The following is a 20,206-nucleotide window of genomic DNA, read 5'->3' on the forward strand; positions in this document are numbered from 1 at the left end:
CGTGCCACTTGCCTTGCGCTTTACTAGCGATGTGAGATGCGCGCAGCGTACATAGTCTATCGTGCGCCCTTTGCATTGAAGTTGTATATTATTACACCAGGTGGCACGGCATGTAGCAGTCGCAAAGGTAGCGGTGCAAGGTAGATAGAGAAGTTTTGAGGAAGAAAAAGACGATTATCGAAGCGCATAAATATTGCTCTAATGAAAAACTTGTACGGCTTACCTGAATAAATAAAGCAGGCTAGGTGTTTCATAGGGAATGCCATTTCATAGTCCCGTTTCATAGGGAATGCCCTCAAATCATCGTCATCATCAACATCACGGCGCGCATGTGTCGATACGTACAAACTTTGCAGTGATGTTCTGTTACATTCCACCTGGGGGGGGGGGGGGGGTTCTGCAAGAGTCCACCTAGTGGACTGTCCATTTCGGCTGCTGCTGTATGGATGCAGCTGTACGACAGAGGAGGAGACAAGCGGCCCTAGTCAATCAGCTGCGGCCGAAATGTACAGTCCAATAGGTAGACTCTTACAGAATACCCCTCACCCCCCCCCCCCCCCCCCCCCTCCGCCCCCGGTGTCCACACATGTAGCAGTAGAATATAGCAGTTGCATGCTGCATGGTAGCTGGACGAGATTAACTCAAGCAGTTTAGGTGACTATTTGTCACAATCCGGTTTCGGAGGGGATGCCAGTAAACCGTCATTATCGTCATCGTAATCAGCAGCAACGTACCGAGCCACGGGTCAAAGGCATAACATGTGCGCCATATAGTCTCGATACCTGTTTTTGCACTTCGGTACATGTTATGGCGCCACCTCGCAAGGTACGAACCCCCGCTCAAGGTGCACAAGCTGAAGCTTGCCGTCAATGCCGGGCAGATAGTTCAGGTCGTTCTCGTGAAAACCGTGCGAGGAGACTTCGCCTCGAAGACCCTGTAGGGCGTAGTGCCGAAAATGGAGCTCCTATGGAGCCGCTCCTCCAGGTAGCGCTGGGAGCGTGCTACGTGTGCCGCGCAGGCCCGTGTTTCTTATCTCTGAGATGTTGACACATTCCTTGGAATGCGCTCAGCCATATTATTTTTTTTTATAGCTGAAGGAGAGGCTACAGCGTGAATGTGCCTGTGTTGCAATATGATTGGTAATACGTACAGGTTGTTCGTCACGTACTAACATAGTCTCGTGCACTCAGACGCTTGTAAGTAGCTTCCGCTCTTGTACTTCTGCATTCAATTATCTTAAGCCTTGTCCTACAGGTGGGTTCGAAAGACTTTGAGCTTCTGGAGCGACAAGGATGTCGTCCATCACAACGCCTGGCAATACCTTCGCTTCGCGTATGACATCTACTCGAAGGTACGTGCATCGTGTTAGAGCTAGAAAGAAAGAGAGAGATAAGGCTTGTATCAGTCAGCCTGCCAAATAACAGATGCTGTTCGTCCGCTTTCTTTAATGTTTGCTCCCAGATAGGTTGAAAGAGTATGTACGGCAACAATATAGTGCTCGATTACGCCACTTGTTGTGGAAAACGTTTTATGTCCGGCGCATGCCTTCATTCACGGTCGCGACGATGGCTGTGCACTTTCGCGCCGAGCTGTCATGAAAAGGTATATTTTTCTAGTAACGCGTTGCAGAATTTTACACAGAGAGAATCTTACATTGGGGGGACACATTTCAAGGAATGTGTCATTTGATAACTATGTGCGTAATTTTGCTTGGCTGTGCGTTACTTGCGTTGCTATCGTAAGTGCTTTTCCTCCATAACAAAAAGTTACGAAACATTAGAAAATTGTGTTGATTTCGAGAATTTTGTAATTGGAAAGAAGAGCAGCGTATAGCGTGCGTGCCTGTAAATGGAGGAGCATTTATTGAAATATTAGGGTGGCAACACCTTGGACAACCTCTTTTTTAGTAGGATTATCTTCGCAGCCACTCAACGAAGTGGTGGCCAGGAACTACAACCACTACGGCCGCGTTTATGGGTAAGTACAGACATATTCGTTTTTTTTTACGTGAGCAATCTGAGCAAGTAAATATACCTGCTAGTATAGTGAAACGCGAACCTGAAGAAGCTCAGGGCCGGTATAATCTAGCGACTCCTTTCGCTATATTCTATTCCTTTCTCATTATCGAGCGCTCCCGGCTTGCTCAGGTCGTAGGCGGAGCAAGTCGACAAGAAAAAAAAAAGCGTAGGCATAGAATGGTTACAGCATCTTGGCCGATGTTCGCAGTTTATCCAAAACCGTCTAGAAGTATTGAACATTGATTCACAAGAAGTCAATATGTAAGTCAGAACCTGCGTAGACTGTCTTTAATAAAAATCGGATAGGTTGTACCGGGGACGCAGTGCAGTCGGATACGTGAAACGTCTTGTGCACGTTGCAGAGAGTACAAAAGTCCTACATAAATGACATAACCAAATACAGAAGGCACGTTTATTTACGGATTAAAGAGGTTAGATGCCTATCTTATGTCGGACCTAGTGGGAGGCCTTAAAATCTAATTTTGTAATAGTGCTCGCACCCTGTTCCTAGTGGGCCTGTTTGTTGTGTTGGGCTCTGTGGTAAAGAGACGACGTCTCGGCTGGTGGCGCCCAAGACTCCTCTTCTCTGATCGAGCCCGTCGCACCCGTATAGATGGTTGGAGTTCCTGCGCTTGCCTCAATCTCCTGTTCTTGCACGGTCTATAGAGACGGGCACGTATCCTTGGTCAAACGGGGTTTGGCTATTCCTCCATCTTGCTGCCCGGGTCTCTTCGCGTCATTTCTGGATCATACCTGTAGAACGCAGGGGTGAGGGGGCGGGGGCTGCATTAGCCAAACAAGCACGAAATTTCTGCAAGATATTGCACACTTGTAGAAAGTATAACTTTTGATAAGTGCCAACTTGAGTTTGATAAATTTTGTTAATTAGTCGATTATGCATTTCGATTTTTTGTGCAAGTACTGTTCGCCTTTCGAGTAGACGAGCTCATAATCTAGAATTGTGCCGTTTCAGGTAATTTAAAAAAAAAACATTGAAAGTGTTCACTGAAACGCCCTGTATCTTAGATCATACAACGCCAACCAAATGCAAGTGACCATGCGATCCTGCGATGCCGTCCATGAGTACTGCTATTTATAACGGCGGTTGCCTCTCGGGTGAGAAAAGACTCTATGTTTCAGCAGCATAAGCATGCTGAAAACGTGCACGCCGTCCATAGGTGACGACAACTGCATGCTGCGAGTGCGTCTGTCAGTGTCACTATCATCGCAATCCCGACAGAAGGGAATCAGAACCTACAGCTCGCCCTTCCCATTTTCAGCTGCCCCGTCCTAACCCTCCTGCCGAACATGGCGAAAGTAAGCATGTCTCACTCTGTGTTTGCTGCAAGTCTCGAACGGAGGGCAGAACCCCGGATGTACTCGTCTACACGCTATCCTCCTATGTCTACCTTGGAACCCTCTCTCTATCTGGCCTCATAGCACACGTCTAAATACAATCGCTGCATTGGAGGTCATTATCCCAGACTTCAAAATTTCGCATGGTGTAGTTTGTCGACTGTAACACGCAGGTGGGCAGAGAGCAATGCACCCTTCTCGCCGCACAGTGCGGGACACCGCGGTCTGCGCAACGAACCGCAGTGCGCATATCAGATAGCTCAGGTGAGCGCGTGCATGCGCAGTTCCTTTGCTCAGATATCATCGGTTTACGAGTCGCCCATACGATATTCTTTATTCTTTTATTATTTATTCAGACATATCCCCGCTTAGCCCGAAAGCGTTGCAGCAGGGGGGTTACAAGCGTGAAAAGAATACATCTTGATTCTCACTGCACACCTGTTCACATGACAGTCTATTCCACTGAGCGATAGTATTTACAAAAAAAAAAAAGAATTGGCATACAGGCCCGTCCTAGCCCGGTATTCTCTAATTTTGCACTGGTGGTCGGTGCGTGCCGATATATAGTTTGGTGGTTTTATGTACATTTCCCTATCAATTCCAGTTTTGTTGTGATAGATTTCATACAAAAGCTTTAGCCGCAGCTTCTTTCGGCGAGACGACAGGGACTCCCAGTTGAGCTCTGTTTTCATTGCTGTGCAACTGTACATCCTCCCGTACCTACCCGAGACGAACCTGGCTGCTCTGTTTTGTATTTCTTCTAGTTTGTTTATAAGACATATCTGTGACGGGTCCCATAGGGTACAAGCATATTCAAAAATAGGTCGTATACAAGTTAGGTAGGCCGTGCTTCTAAGGTTAGAATTTGCGCATTTTGAAATGTAATGCAAGATGATCGAATGTCGATATCACCGTTCTCTGCGTCGTCAAAATAATGGAATAGTAAAATAGTCTTCAACTCGCTCGCAGGTCATATCAAGGCACTGTACCAACGCTGGTGGTCGGAGACACCAATATTCTCCGTGAAGTGTTGGTGTCCAAGTTCAAGTATTTCTCCGATAGAACGGTAAGCCTATGCCGAAATACATTATCAAAAGCAACAGTGGTTTCTGCACACCTCAAGCTTGATCCGTCTATGAATGCAGCGCAGCTATATGGTGAAAGTGTACATAGCAACTACATTTGATTGGCGTTTCTCGCCGAGGAAGAGTTTGAGGGGAAACGCCTCTATAGGGGCCTCTATGAGCAAGAAGTTGTTATATTGCAGCAGACGACCTTCGTGCGCACTGCCGGCAAATGCGGTGTACTGTGGCTTGGGTGCTTGTGAAAAACCGCACAGAAAGCACCCGCGTATAAAGTTCACTTTTTCTTTCATTCAATAAACGCCCTACGCGGGTGCTTCTTGTGCTCGCTGACCACGCCTTAGGACACTAGGAGTTACCGTGCCCAACTGTTCCTTCTCGAATGGCTTTTTCTCCTAAATTACTGCTTTGAGTTTCTTTAGACCCACTTTCATTCATTTCTGATTGGCTTTCATGTCCGTTATTACTTCAAGTAGGAGCGGGATTGCCCCCAACTTTCTTTTATGTTGTTTTCACATATAGGGTGGCGAAGAGTTTGGTGTGGGTGCACGTTAAGAAACCCCAGGTGGTCAAAATTAATCCGGAGTCCGCCCACCACGGCGTGCCTCATGATGAGATCGTAGTTTTGGGACTTAAAAGCCCAGTAAAACAAAAACAATAAGTAATACTCTCTGCGTTCAATATGTCTTCACGAGGCAAGGAGGTGCGCCATTTGGTCCTCAGCAAACTTAGGTTGTTCTTGGCGAAAACTCCAGACATGCATTCTGCAAGAATGCCCTTGTGGCACATTTCTCAGCTCAGCGTCCGGCGCTTACTATCAGACACAGTGAACAGATCACCTAGGCATCTGCTGCACATGCTGGACGTTACAAATATAGATAGGTGATGTAAGAACTGCCGAAAGTGTCTCATAACAAACAAGTATCATGATAACAAAGAACAAGCAAGATGTCAAACGCTATGAATCTCTGGGGGACTTATCGAATCTCATTGGCTGCTTCAGACGAAAGGTGGCCTGACACTACTCTTTCACACGTTGAGGCGATACGTTAAGTTGCACAAAGGTTAGGGTCATTAAGAATCCATTCGTACGCTTCCCTTACATTTGGCTGAGGTTGCGGCGGGGTGTAGCGCTGTCCTTCTCGACGCTAGTGTTCTAGGACATCCCGGGTCGTGTGGCGCACCCGGGGAGGGAGAAGGGTGTCTCCACGGGGGCAGATATTCGGTGAGTAATAGCTTGAGCTACACTGTTCGATCTGTTATTACCTGTGGCTGCAATGTATCCCGGGCACTGTATGATTCAGGGTTCCTCGTTTAGTGTAGCACAAAGAGGCGTGTGGCACACGGTACGCCATGTGAGAGTTTGTGAGGATACAAGATATCTGCCTGATGGCTACGTTGTGGTTTTGATTGCGAGGGTGACCGCTAGGGCTTCCGCCGCGTTTGTCGAGCTGGTCTTGGCTGAGGCGCAGGTGAATATACCAGGCATGCGGGCGGAGGCAATGGCGACCAGCGAAAAGCCACGTGTGAAGCGTCCCGGCTGCGTCCGTGTAAAGTGTATCTGGGTTCGTTCTGTAATGTTTTGTGAGTTGTCTGGTTCTGGCGTCGTGACGGGCTTGGTTGTATAAGAGATTAACTTTTTTCAGTATAGGGGTGGTGTGTATTTCGGTACGGATATCGGTGGTAAGGGGTGCGAGTTCCTCGTCACTGTATTGCGGCCGCATGGGATACCCTAAGCCACATAGGATCTCCCCGCCCTTGAGCGTTAGACTGAGTTTTGTCGTGGCAAAATGGGAATCTGCTGTAGCCGCCGCGGTTGCTTAGTGGCTATGGTGTTGGGCTGCCAAGTACAGTGGAATTTCAGTCAGGTTGAATGAGAGCACACCTGCATAGTGAGATTCAGTTCCACGTTGAAGGGCCACGTGTAAGGAAATTAACCCTGATGACTGCAGCACATGGGCGTATCTCATCTTGCCGCTATATGGCTCCAACACCTGAAACACGGCTTATATAAGCTATTAGAATATTAGTTGTGGTATAACGTCTTAGCAGTGTTAGTCGACTCCAAACACTGTAGACACTCTGTCCGCACAAAGGCAGTGAATGCATCTGACAGAGACTATAGTTTTGAGTCAGTCCCAAGGCTATTAGGAAACGCGTTTTTATGGAAATTCGGGCTGACGTTATCAGAGAGCAGGGCCTAAGAATTCTGTTTTCCGGAAGGGGAGAGTTGGCGAGATTGTCTCGCATGGTGCTGATGAATTTTCTCTGCACAGAAGGCGCCCAATCGTCTCTTTGCACCCAAGGTATGATTGTAATCACAGTACAAGAACTAGTATGTACAACTTATTCAGAAATATGCCTCCATACTTTTTCGTCACTTACTTATCACTGCATTGTGATTAAACCCAGTTACTTAGCAACGCTCGCAGCAGCTTTAATATAGCGAGAACGGTTTGCGGAAAAGACTGATTATCTAATGCGTACTTCCTGTGGTTCAATGTTCGCACAGGTGACCAAGACAGTTTACGTTCCGGCTCAATTAGACAGGATGCTCAGTGCCACATTGGCGACATATCTTAAGAGAACTAAATGCTTTCTGCGTTTATCACCCAATCATTCAGGACTGGAATGAGCTTCAGAAAGGACCTTTTTTGCCGCATATGTGTTGAATACATGTGCTACGGAGACAATCAGAGCATGCTGGCATCGTCTTTTTAAGGCGGGTCAGCGCATCGGTAGCGACGTGTGGCGCAAGTCCATCCTGAACCTCTCGGGTGACGAGTGGAAAAAAGCTCGAGGGATTTTTACGCCCGCCCTCACCGCTACGCAGCTGAAAACGGTACGAAAGGTTTACACCTTGTTGTGGTACCGCAGTCTCTTTGTATTGCTCGCTTACAAGAGCAGATACATGGTGGTCTTTGGTTGATGAGTGCTTTATGAAGAGAGGGGTTGTACTATCTGGGACAATCGAGCCCTCCCGTATACCTTACCTTGGCGGCCCGTTAAAGAACCCCAGGGGGTCAGAATTATTCCGGAGCCCCTACTACGCTGTGCCTCATAATCATATCCTGGTTTTGGCATTTAAAACCCCCTAGTTAACTTTTTCTTATATTGCCCAGGATGCGCGAGCTTCGACCGAATGGCATCGCTGCGCTATCCGCCGTATCACCCGCTCTATCCTCTCCGTTCACTAAGTGCATATACGGCCGATGCTTTCCAGTCGTTTTGAACGTAGATAATAGCGCGGTTGATCCCGGCAAATAGCGCAACGACGCGATTCGGTGGACGCTCGCGCGTTCTGAGCACCTTTGTCTGCGATTGTGCGTCAGCGAAAAGCGTGGCATACTGCATAGTCTCATGAGCTTTTTTTTTTAGGATATGGAAGTTATAGTATACCCCTAAAAAAGTGCAAACTACAATCCAGTAGCTTGGTAAAGAGTGCTATTGCAATCAATTGAATTTAATCGGAAGTTCTTCAGAACGCCAACATGCATTTTTTTCATGTGTACCCGTCCGGACGTTCTCGCCTTTCATTAATTGATTGTTGTAAACCAGTTTGACAGTGTAGCTCTCTTGGGTAGTTAACGCTTCATTGCAGTTTCACACATTCTCATCGCCGAACGCTTTGCTGTTCTGTTAAAGTTCCGAAAGTGCGCGATAATATAATTAATGAATTAATTAATTAAGCAACCAAACAAATTATGAATTGATTAATTAATCGAATAAAATATTTTATTTCCAACATAACAGTTGAGGGCCACCGCAGGTGATAAGCGGCCAAATGCAGCTTGAAGGTTCCTGGAGACCCATACACAAGGTAGCATACACAAAAAATTACAGATAACATGTACAAAAATAGCATACATAACGAACAAAGCTATTTCATCAAGTATAGAAAGCGTTATGACATAAAATGTTGATAAACATAACCGATACCTTCATTTAACATCGTGCATGTTACTAGAAATAGCAAACTTAATAATGACTTCACGTAGTTGCAGCAATGCAATAATTTGTTAAAGACGAAAAATGTCAATAATATTCAAGCCAAAAACTCGTATCGTACTTAAAGATGTAATGCAGAAAGCATGGCAATTAGCTATAATGAAATGAAAGTGTAAGCATAAGAATGGATGTGGACGCGCTCTACGGTTCTGAAAAGTATTTGCGCAACTGTTTTTTTTTTAATGCGTTGTTAAGATCGATCCGGTGGTGGTTATTTACATGTTTTGTACGATGACTATTTCTAATGTGGCTGCGTTTATGCGAGATAGAGTTTCCTGCGCTTATAACATGACGCTCGTTTTCCATAGGAATTCACAAGAATTTACGAGAGCTACGCCAAAAGGAATGCTGGAAGGTTTGATTCTGAATTGTTCGAGAGGCGAGGTTGAACAGGGTGTGTTGCATGCGAATGGCGCAGTGGCGAAGGTATTCGTGATTTTCGAATTCATAGAAGAAATCGTATACAGACATTTGTTTGATTGAATCTAACACAATGCATAGCCACATAAAGAAATAGATACGTGGATAGGCTGGTGATTATATCAGCTACTTCTTTGTTCTATGAATGTTTGTCGACTGTGTCTATCATACGGCTGAAATCAGCTGATAGGCATCTTCATGCTATTATTTCTATCAGATAGGACCGAAGCAGTTGCTTATCAGCAGACTTGCACGTAACGAATTACTCGTAATCCACTACATGTCCTTTGTTTTGTAATTTTGTCGTTGAGTGATGATTTCGTTTACTCGGTAACACTCACTGTTGTTCACCCACATTTTTTTCAGTAAGCAACAACACGTAACCAGCTAATTTATTTATGAGACGAGGTGTAACAGGCGGCGCAGCTTTGGGAACCAGAATTCAGCGTGAACTGAAGCAAAACGCCAGTGATCTTTCCACGCAGGAGCCTCGCGGTTGCTCAGACAAACAAACTCCCCGGGAGCTCAGTATTAATTTCCTCATCTCAACGGGCCAACAGACGTTGGTCGATGAAATGAACCGGTGTTGACACGTCTCAATGAGCTACTATTCATAGGCTCAACTAGGGGCGTCTCCTCCCAACATCGGCAACAATGAAGTGCTGCGCTTCATATAGAGGACCCTGACGACGAGTAACCACGATCTCCTGCGCAAGATAAGTATGCGTTAGAACACCGCAATAGATCCCAGGGCAAATTTTGACCGAGTTTACATTGGCGCTGCTGATATCTTGACAATAAAAACGAGGGAAGATGACGCACTAATGTTTTGAAAAGTGATATTTAGTGAAAATAAGCAATGTGTGAAAGAGCTGCAGAGGACACACTGAAAGTGCCATTCCAACTGGTTCCGTTTACGGTATATGTGAAATGTTTAAGGACGTTACATAAAAATGATCGAATACTTTTGAGCAATCTCTCAATTGTTTGGAATAAAGTAATTGCAATTATAGTTGGTTACTTCTTTGCTGTAACGTGTACAAGTCTCCTTGTAACTAATCCTGTAGATCAAATCCACACTACACAGTCATGTTCCAAAGTGCACTATACCTTGACGATTCGTGTACGCTATGTTTTTCTGGTGCAGGTACGCTTCACTTTAGAAGCGGCTTTAAGTGCTTTTAAGATATGCTATACAAGTCTTGTCACTCTCATTGACTCTTTCTCAGATTACCGTGAGAATTGCAACTGTTGCTGAAAGGATGACAGGCCGCGTAGCAGAAGCAGCTGCAAAAGATAAGCCTGTGAACGTCAGCGAGTGAGTTGCCTTTGCTTATGCTAACATGCTAATATCAGTAATTACATTCAGTAGGCTGTCAGACAAAATATGGTGTCAACGGTAGGGTTAAAGACTATGACTGTACAACCACTACAGTGCGGCAGTTCCGTCGAAGTGGCGGAATATTAAAAAAAATATGTTATGCAGCCCTACGCGCCCACGATGACGAACTGGGGCGTTGTTTCTGCACGTGCTTTTAGGAGGGTCATAGCTTGCCCTAGCCTGCCGTAGGGTAAATTTCCTTGCGCAGCAAGAATTCTCGTGCAACGAATTGTAATCCTGGTACACTTATTCACAACAGCGTCAGGGAATGAGCAGTTTCTGTGCGTCGTAATGTGGTGCCAACCTATTGTAAGCGACATAAACGCTTCGTAAACTGCGTGTGCATATGCACGTGTTACAGAAGAAATGTATAGGCGCGCCTCGTCTATCTCGTTCGCTCTCGATAACGAGGAGACGGTAGCGTTTTAAACTTTTTCGAATTGTCGTTGACGGAGTTAATATAGGCGGCCTTTACAGGAGGAACGTGTTGTGAGTTTATGTGCAACGCGACTCGCACGAAGCTGTTTGAGAACGAAATGCCTTCTGCGTCCATTTCGACGCATGCCTGGAACGTCAAAAGACGCCAGAAAACATCAGTGGCTCGTCATGAACACTTTCTGCAATATATCTCCAGGGATTGAAGAAAGTCAACACGGGACTGTCAAATCCCTTAGAAAACCGCATATCGGCACTGCTGCGATTCACTCCACGTCAACCGTAAAGAAGGAGCTCATCGTGGTTCATAACGACGGGGTTTGAAAACAAATTCCGCAGGGTGTTTCCTCACTCTATAAATCAGTTGTTTCTAATGTATTTTAACCATATATTTACCTTGGAAAGAAACGGTAAGCAGTTTACATGCGTTCTAAAACATCCTAAAACACTTTATTCAAATCAATATCACCATAAAGATGAGTGTGAATCGTTGCTATTTCATAAATTATCTATTTCAAGTACTTTCAAGACCCGAAGGCATAACATAAAGGAGTGCTAAAAAAAAAGAAGAAATACATATGTATTCAACTTAGCAGAAAGCAGGGGAAATAGCAGATTTGAAGCTGTTATGATTCGGAACGAAGCGATGAAAGCAGTTACAGTGGACGCTCGTCGTAGGGGCAAAAGATTCGCTAAACAAGTTCGTTTAGCTGAAAGCTAGAACGAAAATTGTTGCATGTCGGCCAGGTATATTCCACCGACTCCGGAATTGACTTATGCACCGGTATTGCTCTTAACCTAGGATTAGAACACGCACAATGGGCTCGTGTCCTGAACACGTGCAGTCGCGGATGACTGCTTCGAGTTATTGTGTTCAGGGGGTATTAGGTGTCCGCGTCACGCCACGATTCCGCTCGTGAAGAAGGAGAAGGAGATAAAGCGAAATTTTAAGAGAAATACAATAAAAACAAGGCGTTTGCTCAACCTGCTTCCCAACTCAGAATGCCACATCGCAATCTGTGCCATTACAGGCCACTCTTGTGAAAACAGGGCTGTATAGACCTTTATAGCGTTGCACATAGATGCATAGCTTTGTACATTATTGTGTACATAGTTGGAGAACGTGCGTCGGCTCCGCTAATACAAGTCGAACAGGAGTAGCGTGAAAACGACCCTACTTTTTTTTTTAGTTCGGGCATAAACTACCGCCTAGAATATTTCAGGTTACGTTTCATGAATGACTGAATACTTTATTAACATTCAGTGAATATTTGAAGAGGTGGCTCAGCAGATTAGTTAGGTCTTCAGGTTTATCGTAGACTGGGCTGAAGCGCTTCGTCGAAAATGTTTCAAAGCGACACTCATTCTGCCACAGAAAGAAATGCTCTTAGTTTTTTTAAAGTGAAGCTTGCTTCGCCTCTTCCTTCGACTTTCCCGCTGTTTCTGCTGCTGCTGCAGCTGCCTGGCAAACCGCGTCGGGGGTCGTTAGGAGCGTGCGTATACATGGCAGGAGTGAGTCAGAGAGGAAAGGCGACGCGACAGACTCGTTTGGAGCCCACCACTTCAAATGTGCACAATGTCCTGTGGAGCGCCCTGGACGTCGCCGCATTATAGTCTCTTGGTAGCTGTAATTATCCGTGACCCCTTTCAAAAGCATTTCAAAAACTGCAGCGCTTGCCTTTCTACTAGCGTGCGTGTCCAGAGGGTACCTAGATAGAACTGTATAGAAGAGGGAGGAGAAGAGGCAGTTCCCATTGAAGGGTATGGGTTGGAGGTGACGTGAGGAGGCAGGCAACCCTACTACTATACGACAGCGGCTGCGGGGAAATTGGATAAGCTTAAGTTCAAGTTACAGTACAGTGCGTTTGTTCTATTTATGAAAAATAAACACCAAGCAAATATGTCAAGCGGACAAATTACGCAGGACGTGCATAGCCACAATAATAAAAGCGCACCGCAGAGCCCAGGAGACGCTACGGCAGCGGTCAGCCGTCAAATAAACACTTCTGTGCCCCCCCCCGCGCCCCCCCCCCCGGTAGCTTTGCGGCTATGGCATTGCTTGAGGTCGCAGATTTGATCCCGACAACGGCAGCCGCATTTCGACGTTGCTGAAATGGAAAGCGCATGTGCACTTTGATTTTGGGACACGTTAAAGAACATCAAGGTGTTAAAATTAATCCGGAGTCTGCCACTACGGCGTACCTCATAATTCGATTGTGGTTTTGGCACGTACAGCCGCACTATCCGATTCAAATAATTGCTTCTGCAACGATACGATGTGTCATGTGAAGCAATGACAATGCTCAACCCTCTCAGAGGTAATGAAATATGGCACACAACAACGCCCCAAGCAAACGCTTCTCCCTGTGTGTTCTGTGTACTACGCAGACAAAAAGCAGCGGTGCAGGCAAGGTAACGCATGACATCAACTCACTGCTCTCGGGTTAGACTAAACCTAAAAAAATTAAGCTTTCGCCGTTAAAATCTCCGCTAATTATCGCAGAAAGCTTCGCTTGCATATTTTTTTTTTCTTTGGGAGAGTCATCAATGGTGCCAAGAAGAGGCTGCTTCGCGCAGGCTGTTCAATCACACGTCGCTGGACACTACCGCTGCCCTGAACTACAGCGTCGACTTGGACAGCGAGAAGGACAAGGACCACCCACTCATAAATTGTCTCGAGGCCATATTTGGAAACATGGCAGGATGGAAGCTGCTAATGTTATGTTAGTAGCCACCTCTACTGCTCATAAAAAAAATCGATGCTATGGTTTTTTTCAAGCAGGCCTTGCAACGCCTCTTTTCTTCAAAGTAACCAGTCCAACACAACATTATGATTATAAAATATGTATTAAGGCAAAAGCGATAGTAGGGCAGAGGGCCGAAAAACAAGTCTGACGCCGCGAGCGCTGAAATAGCAACCGAGCTTCATTGATGAACTGATATTATATAGATGGGCATAGTAAGTTGGTGTGGTTAGCATGAAGAAAACAAACATCAAAAATACAAAGAAACATATATCATGGCATATCTAAAACGTGGTCCTTTTTTACGTCCCATTGGCCAGTTATTTTTTATATATATATATTTGCGCAGAAATGGTGGTTCTTTATATTCTAAAGCACAAAAGCAATTTCAGTGTTCGTGGCGTCCGATTACCACACCTGCGTCACTTGTTCGTCCACTGCTGCTGTATTCTTCCAGCGCTGCTAATGTGGAGCCAACTATCCTCAAAATTATGCGAAAAAAAGAAAGTTGAGAAAACAGTTATTTGTTATGTCTGAGAAAATTCGCAAAATTTGTCATGACGAGTCATGACGAGTCACAGTTTAGTTTCTTCTCTATTTCTTTTCGTCTTTCGTGTCACTAACCACAGCTTTGTTTCCCATCCGCAGTTCTTATGCCCAGTATATACAAAGCTCTGCAGCCGGATTACCCACCGAAAGCAAGTACCGATGTCTTCAAAGCCTTCGTTGCCCACATGATTGAAGAGAGAAAGTCGAGAAACAAGGTAAAGTGGTCAAAGAGCGCAGCTTAAGTAGCAGCAGAATCTTTGAACCTGAATATCTCAAGCAGAGCAGGAAAGGTCGCAAAATAATTGTGAAGTTCATTTGAGCTCTTGCTGAAAAGTCGAGCTCTTTTATTGAGAGATGCTGATGCCCGTTCCAGCGTGTATTCCACCTTATTGCCTAAGAGTAGCTTTCGTGGAGGCCGTCTCCCCCTTTCGATACGTGTTTTGGCCGGACGATGACTTGGTGCCTCAAGAGGTTGAAAAAGGACTAGCTAAACATCCCTTATGCATGCACATATACAGGGTGTCCCACATAATTTGAGCCAATATTTCAAAAAGGAAAGGCGCGTCGGACGCGAATTGAACCGAACGCACACTATTCACAATAGCCTATAGTAACACAGGCATTGTTTTTGTTTTCCCGATAACTCATTGACTGATTAAGTTTAATTGCCCAACTTTTTCATTATTGGCTGAGGACCTCAAGTAGGATACACAGATTCGCAGAGCACCAGAAACCACCGATTGTTTCCTTTACGATACGTCTCACCTAGTCCTTTTTTCCGGGTTGCAAAGAAAGCCATAGGAAAAGAATCACGTGACGGAGCATTTGCGCAGTGTTATTGTGCTGCTCTCAAGCGTGCGTTCGGTGAACAAGGTCTGCTGCATCGTAACCGGCGACGAGGAAGCAGCAGGGCGTTCTTTATCTAATCGGCAGCGCTCGTCCAGCAGCATGCATTTTCGCCGCCATCCGACGGGAGCCGACCTTGTTCACCGAACGCACGCTTGAGAGCAGCACGATAGCAATGCGCAAGCGTTCCGTCACGTGGCTTTTTTCATATATCGCGGCCTTTCTGTGCAACCCGGAAAAAAGGACTACGTGAGACGTACCGTAAAGGAAACAACAGAATCGGTGGTTTCTGAATGTGCTCTATAAATCTGCGTATCATAATTGGAGTCCACAGCCAATAAATAAAAAGTTAGGTAATTAGCCTGAAATAATTAGTGCTATGGGGAAAACAAAAAGTAGTCTGTGTTACTATAGGCTATTGCGAATAGTATGCGTTTGGTTGTATTCGCCTCTGACGCGCCTTTCATATTTAAATTCTTGGCTCAAGTTATGTGGGACGCCCGGTATAACTGCTCGAGAATATCACGATGGAACATATCACGTATACGTCTTAGCTGCCCTCGTAGAGTATTGGCTTACTATGATTAAAGTACTTCACGTAATGAGAGCGTTGGCTTTTGAAGAACCTGCAACACAAACATGTTCCTGTGCTACTGAGACAAAAGCGTGATAGTAAACTTTCCAACGTCGCTAACGTAACAGTATATCGTGTGCGTGCTTGAATGTTTCCCCGTGAACAATATTTGTATTATATCTGACATACTTTAATATCAGTGGCACAAAAATCTAGACTTGAGGACCTCTAGAAGTAAAACATTCATGAAGCGTTCATTCATTGATGTCAAAAGAAACGAAAGCAAACGGTTAGGCGCATAACGTAAACACGAATTTGAATTCTTCGGTGTCGAACCATGGCCATAATGTAATAAACATGATAAGTAAAGTGCCACAATGTACCTAATGATATACCCCCTCTGATACCGGAGCTTTGTTACGATATTGTCAAATCTCTGGTGCTCCACCACCATGTTCTAGAGTGGTTCTTCGGCATTTGAAAGTATTCTAGTCTATCTAAATACCAACTAATGCAGATGTGGCGACAGCGATTGCCGTGACTCAACCAGCGATGACACCACATGCGTGATTCTATGATCTGAGCTTCAGAGTACATAGGTTAATTGATGCCGTTTCCGTTAATCTGTATCGCTTCATGGCTATTGGAAGCAAACCAATGTATTACAATCGTGTCTTGTTCAAGCTATTTAGTCCACGCATACGTTGTGTGGTCGCGGTATAACTGAGAAAAGCATGTAAGAATGCCGAACCTTTGTGGTGACGGTTTAGCAAAAAGTGTTAGAAAACATTGAAACTTATGTATGTCTGTATTCTCGTTTTCTTTTGTTCAGCGGAAGGTGAAGCAACGTTGCCGCCTAGCTTCTCAGGCTTATGTTTTAGCTTTATTTTGCTAACCATTTCGATGTATGATCCTCCAGAAAGAAGAAGACTTCCTTCAGCTGTTCATGGACGCGGACTACGACTGGGACGATGCCAAAAATGGTGCAGTGAACGAGTATGAAAGGAAAAGTAAGAATGCCCGTTTTCTAAGCACATAACCGCGAAAGAAAGAAAAATCTAAGCGCATTTAAAGGCATTTTACCAGCCGGTAAGCATAGAGTGCCCCCACTTGCGAAGTCACCTGCTGTTCTTTTTCCGTATTCCCCAAGTATCAAAAAGGCAAAAAGAAAGCACAGTTGACGCATAAAACTTAAGTGCAAGAAAATATGAAAAAGCTCCACCAAGCACAATAAGAAAAATAACAAAGCAACCTACACACATTAAAGCACACACAGGCACAGGACACCATTTTGCATGCACTGACATTGCTTGGTATTCTGTGTCATCATAGGCTTTATTGTGGTTTTGATGCGGTTAACATTCATTGGATATATCACGCTCTCTCCGGTGTATGTATGTATGTATGTATGTATGTATGTATGTATGTATGTATGTATGTATGTATGTATGTATGTATGTATGTATGTATGTATGTATGTATGTATGTATGTATGTATGTATGTATGTATGTATGTATGTATGTATGTATGTATGTATGTATGTATGTATGTATGTATGTATGTATGTATGTATGTATGTATGTATGTATGTATGTATGTATGAATGTATGTATGTATGTATGTATGTATGTATGTATGTATGTATGTATGTATGTATGTATGTATGTATGTATGTATGTATGTATGTATGTATGTATGTATGTATGTATGCCTCTCTGTCTGTAACCGTTTCCCCTCCAACTTGGTGCACTGCGTCCATGGTCGGGCTGCTTTGCTGATTGCCGGCTACTTGTCGCGTGAATGCGTTTCTGTGAAGGATGAACAATTTTGCACTGTCCTATCTGTTACAATATTTTTCTCAATTGCTTGCTATATAGATGTCTAACGCGACACTGATCCTTTTTTATTACATTTGTGTGATTGTTGCTATTACTCCAAACGTAAAAACATAAGCGATATTTATTCTCTGCTACTGAGCAATTTACGGGTAGAAAGACTATAGTCCGGCAGAATTCATTTGCGTTTAGTATTTTCCTCTTATGAAATGTATGTCCAAATAAAATAAATCGAATATAAAAAAACTAACCAACCATATTTTCTTCCTGGGCAACTGCGCATGTGACACTGGCTTTGTTCCGCTATTCAATGGATCTCTTTCACGCTAACTTGTGTTAAGGAGTATGTGCCACTGGGTGTGTGGCGCTGTTAAATAAAAAAAGATATATTTTAATATGTTTCCTGTGTTGGGCGGGATCTAACCCTCATTATATATATCCAGGTAATCTTGTGTGAATATATATTCGCACACGCACTACGCGCAGGTTTCATTCAAGTGGCGTTACGTGTGAAGTGGGAAGCGCCAGAGAGGATCATAGACGCCGCATGAAAGAAAGGCAAATAAAGCTTCGGTTTCAGAACTACAAAGACGAGCTGAAGTCGCATAATTTTTCTAAGACACCATCGTTCGTGGGCAATGCTTATCAGTCAGACAGAAATACGAGCACGTTAATGTTTTTTTTTCTTTTGTGCGTTTGTGTGTGAAAAGACGATTAACTTGAAAGCCACATGCGTTTTACCGAAAATCTGATCTTGCGCGTCTACGGTATGCACTACTACAAAAGCCCTGGTGCTGTTACTTGAGATGCGCCTGCCCCTATGACCACTTGTGTTTAACTCAACGACCAACGCTTCATCGCGTGTGTGTCCGCGCGTAGTGTGCACTTCTGTAATTCTCATCTTTCACTCCCCTTTCCCCCTTCTCCAGCACCGGGTAGCCAACCGGGCTGAGCTTGGTTCAACTCTCGGCCTTTCTCTTGTCACCTCTATTCCTTTCCTAAATTGAAAGTAACGGAAAACAGAACGCACCGTCCATTGTCATTGAAGATAAAATACCTGGTAAACCAGAGTCCTTCAAGGTCAAAAGGTCAAGCAGGCTCTAGCAGAGACTATCCTAATTGTACAGTCTGGTAGAGCAAGAAAAATAGAGTAAACGGTCTTTATTTGTAGTATTTCTCGCGTTGGGATTTTTACGTCATAGAAAACCTACATCGCTTCTAACTTTTATTCGCAGAGATGACCTTAGACGAGATTACAGCCCAGGGGATTGTGTTCTTCATCGCTGGTGTGGAGAGTGTCTCCATGTCGACGACATTCACTGCCTATTTCTTGGCTCTTCATCCCGAATGCCAGGACAAAGCCATATCTGAAATCGACAAAGCAGTCTCAGAGGTATTTACAAAAACACACTTATTTGTATATGCACTTACTACCTCCTGCTTGGGCCCTTACTGTGGTCTGCAGTATGTTATAAATAAATGAATAAAAAGCTATTGATCTTCAATGGCCCGTACTTCGTCGGCAAGTTGTTTAGTGATGAGGGAATCTCTCGCTTGTCGAAAACATGCCTACCATGACGTGTTTCAGGCTCATGAAATTATTTCCGGCGCTTGCAATGCACAAAAATGCAGGACTTTCAACATGTTCTTCCGCTACTCCGAGAGAGCAGTCGCTGAAGGTATGATGGCGACACCAGCTATTCAGAGCTATTGATTTTTGCGGGGTTTCTTTCCCGGAATGCATGCATTCTCCCGCTAATGTGCCCTGTGGCTGCGGCTAGGGGTTTACTAATTGCGAGACGTACTTTGGCGCCCTTGTCCTTGCGTTCCTTATGTTTGCGTTTCAGGTACTTTGTATAAACGTGCTTCAGAATATTGGTTTCGTAGCGCCACTTACTTTTTGCAACAGTAAAACGGGAGAATCGCCGTCAGCAAGCGAAGTTAATTCAATTGCTTGCCTTCGCTTCCTATACATATGTCTTATCCTGTACAACCCTACATAAGTGTACCGGCAAGCAAAGCTTTTCATTCCAATATACTTTTTAATATCTCTTTGTTTATAAGTTACTCAAACCTTAAGGGAATAGTCGAGAGAACGACAAGCTGTCATTCAAAACCAGAACAACTTGACGCGACATACGAGAACGACAGAGTAACAATGTTGTTCTTAATTCTCACCTAAACGTTGTCGGGGATAAAATAAAATACATATGAGCTATGACTAATGGCGTGTATGTAAAACGAAAAAGAGAGCTTTTGTCTTGCCGATTGCTGCTGGTGATGTAGATATTTATAATAATTTGTTTTTCTAAGTGCGCGGACTCCTGCGCATTTTCCGCTAGGACGTTTACCTGCAAGTTCGACAGTGTGTTGTGTCTTTCTCTCTTTCCAAAACTTTTTTCAATGCGCTGGTAAAAAAAATTGCGCAACGTCTCAAAATTAAGGGGTCTTGAGGAATTTATGAGGGAAATATTATTTTAGAGTACATAGCTCCCAGTATAACTGATGGCGGGTTAGACGGGGCAGTGTTTTACGACTGCCTTTGAAGTTAACTCAGTATTCTTTTACTTTTATTATTGCACGTTGGCCACATAATTTAAACGTAAAACCCGCGAATGAGAAAAACAAACCACTCCTCAAAGCATTATGAAGTACTGCCGTGGTTACTGGTAGTAGACTAAGGCCTCATAGACACGACATTCGCTGTATGATTAGTCGACTGAAGTGAGGCTGCCTGGACAATCTCGAATCGTGCTGTAAACTCAATTCGCTATTATGGACGCTTACCTACTCAGATAACGTTATGGCAGTGATGTGTGCTGGGGCTGTGTTGCGTATTGAAGAAGCTGAATGATCGTGCGGGGGGGGGGGGGGGGCTACGCGAAAACAAATCCATGTTTCGTGGAAGATCTCGAACTGGGTAGGATACTTACGGTGCCGGCGAAACACTCTTAGTT

General features: G+C 44.5%; 1 protein-coding gene across 1 annotated transcript in view; it reads left to right on the forward strand.

The window, feature by feature from the left end:
- Positions 1–802: 802 nt before the first annotated feature.
- The window catches only part of LOC142574572 (cytochrome P450 3A41-like), a 30,481-nt gene continuing 11,077 nt past the window's right edge, over positions 803–20,206 (forward strand). Inside the window, exons 1-10 of the mRNA XM_075683622.1 lie at positions 803–936; positions 1,255–1,351; positions 1,925–1,977; positions 4,344–4,440; positions 7,179–7,298; positions 10,114–10,202; positions 13,278–13,423; positions 14,093–14,208; positions 16,333–16,423; positions 18,485–18,642. Coding sequence (XP_075539737.1) covers positions 803–936; positions 1,255–1,351; positions 1,925–1,977; positions 4,344–4,440; positions 7,179–7,298; positions 10,114–10,202; positions 13,278–13,423; positions 14,093–14,208; positions 16,333–16,423; positions 18,485–18,642 — 1,101 coding nt within the window. The remainder of the gene's footprint in view (positions 937–1,254; positions 1,352–1,924; positions 1,978–4,343; positions 4,441–7,178; positions 7,299–10,113; positions 10,203–13,277; positions 13,424–14,092; positions 14,209–16,332; positions 16,424–18,484; positions 18,643–20,206) is intronic.

The sequence above is a fragment of the Dermacentor variabilis genome, chromosome 3 (genome assembly GCF_050947875.1).
Source record: "Dermacentor variabilis isolate Ectoservices chromosome 3, ASM5094787v1, whole genome shotgun sequence".
NCBI classification, from domain to species: Eukaryota; Metazoa; Arthropoda; class Arachnida; order Ixodida; family Ixodidae; genus Dermacentor; species Dermacentor variabilis.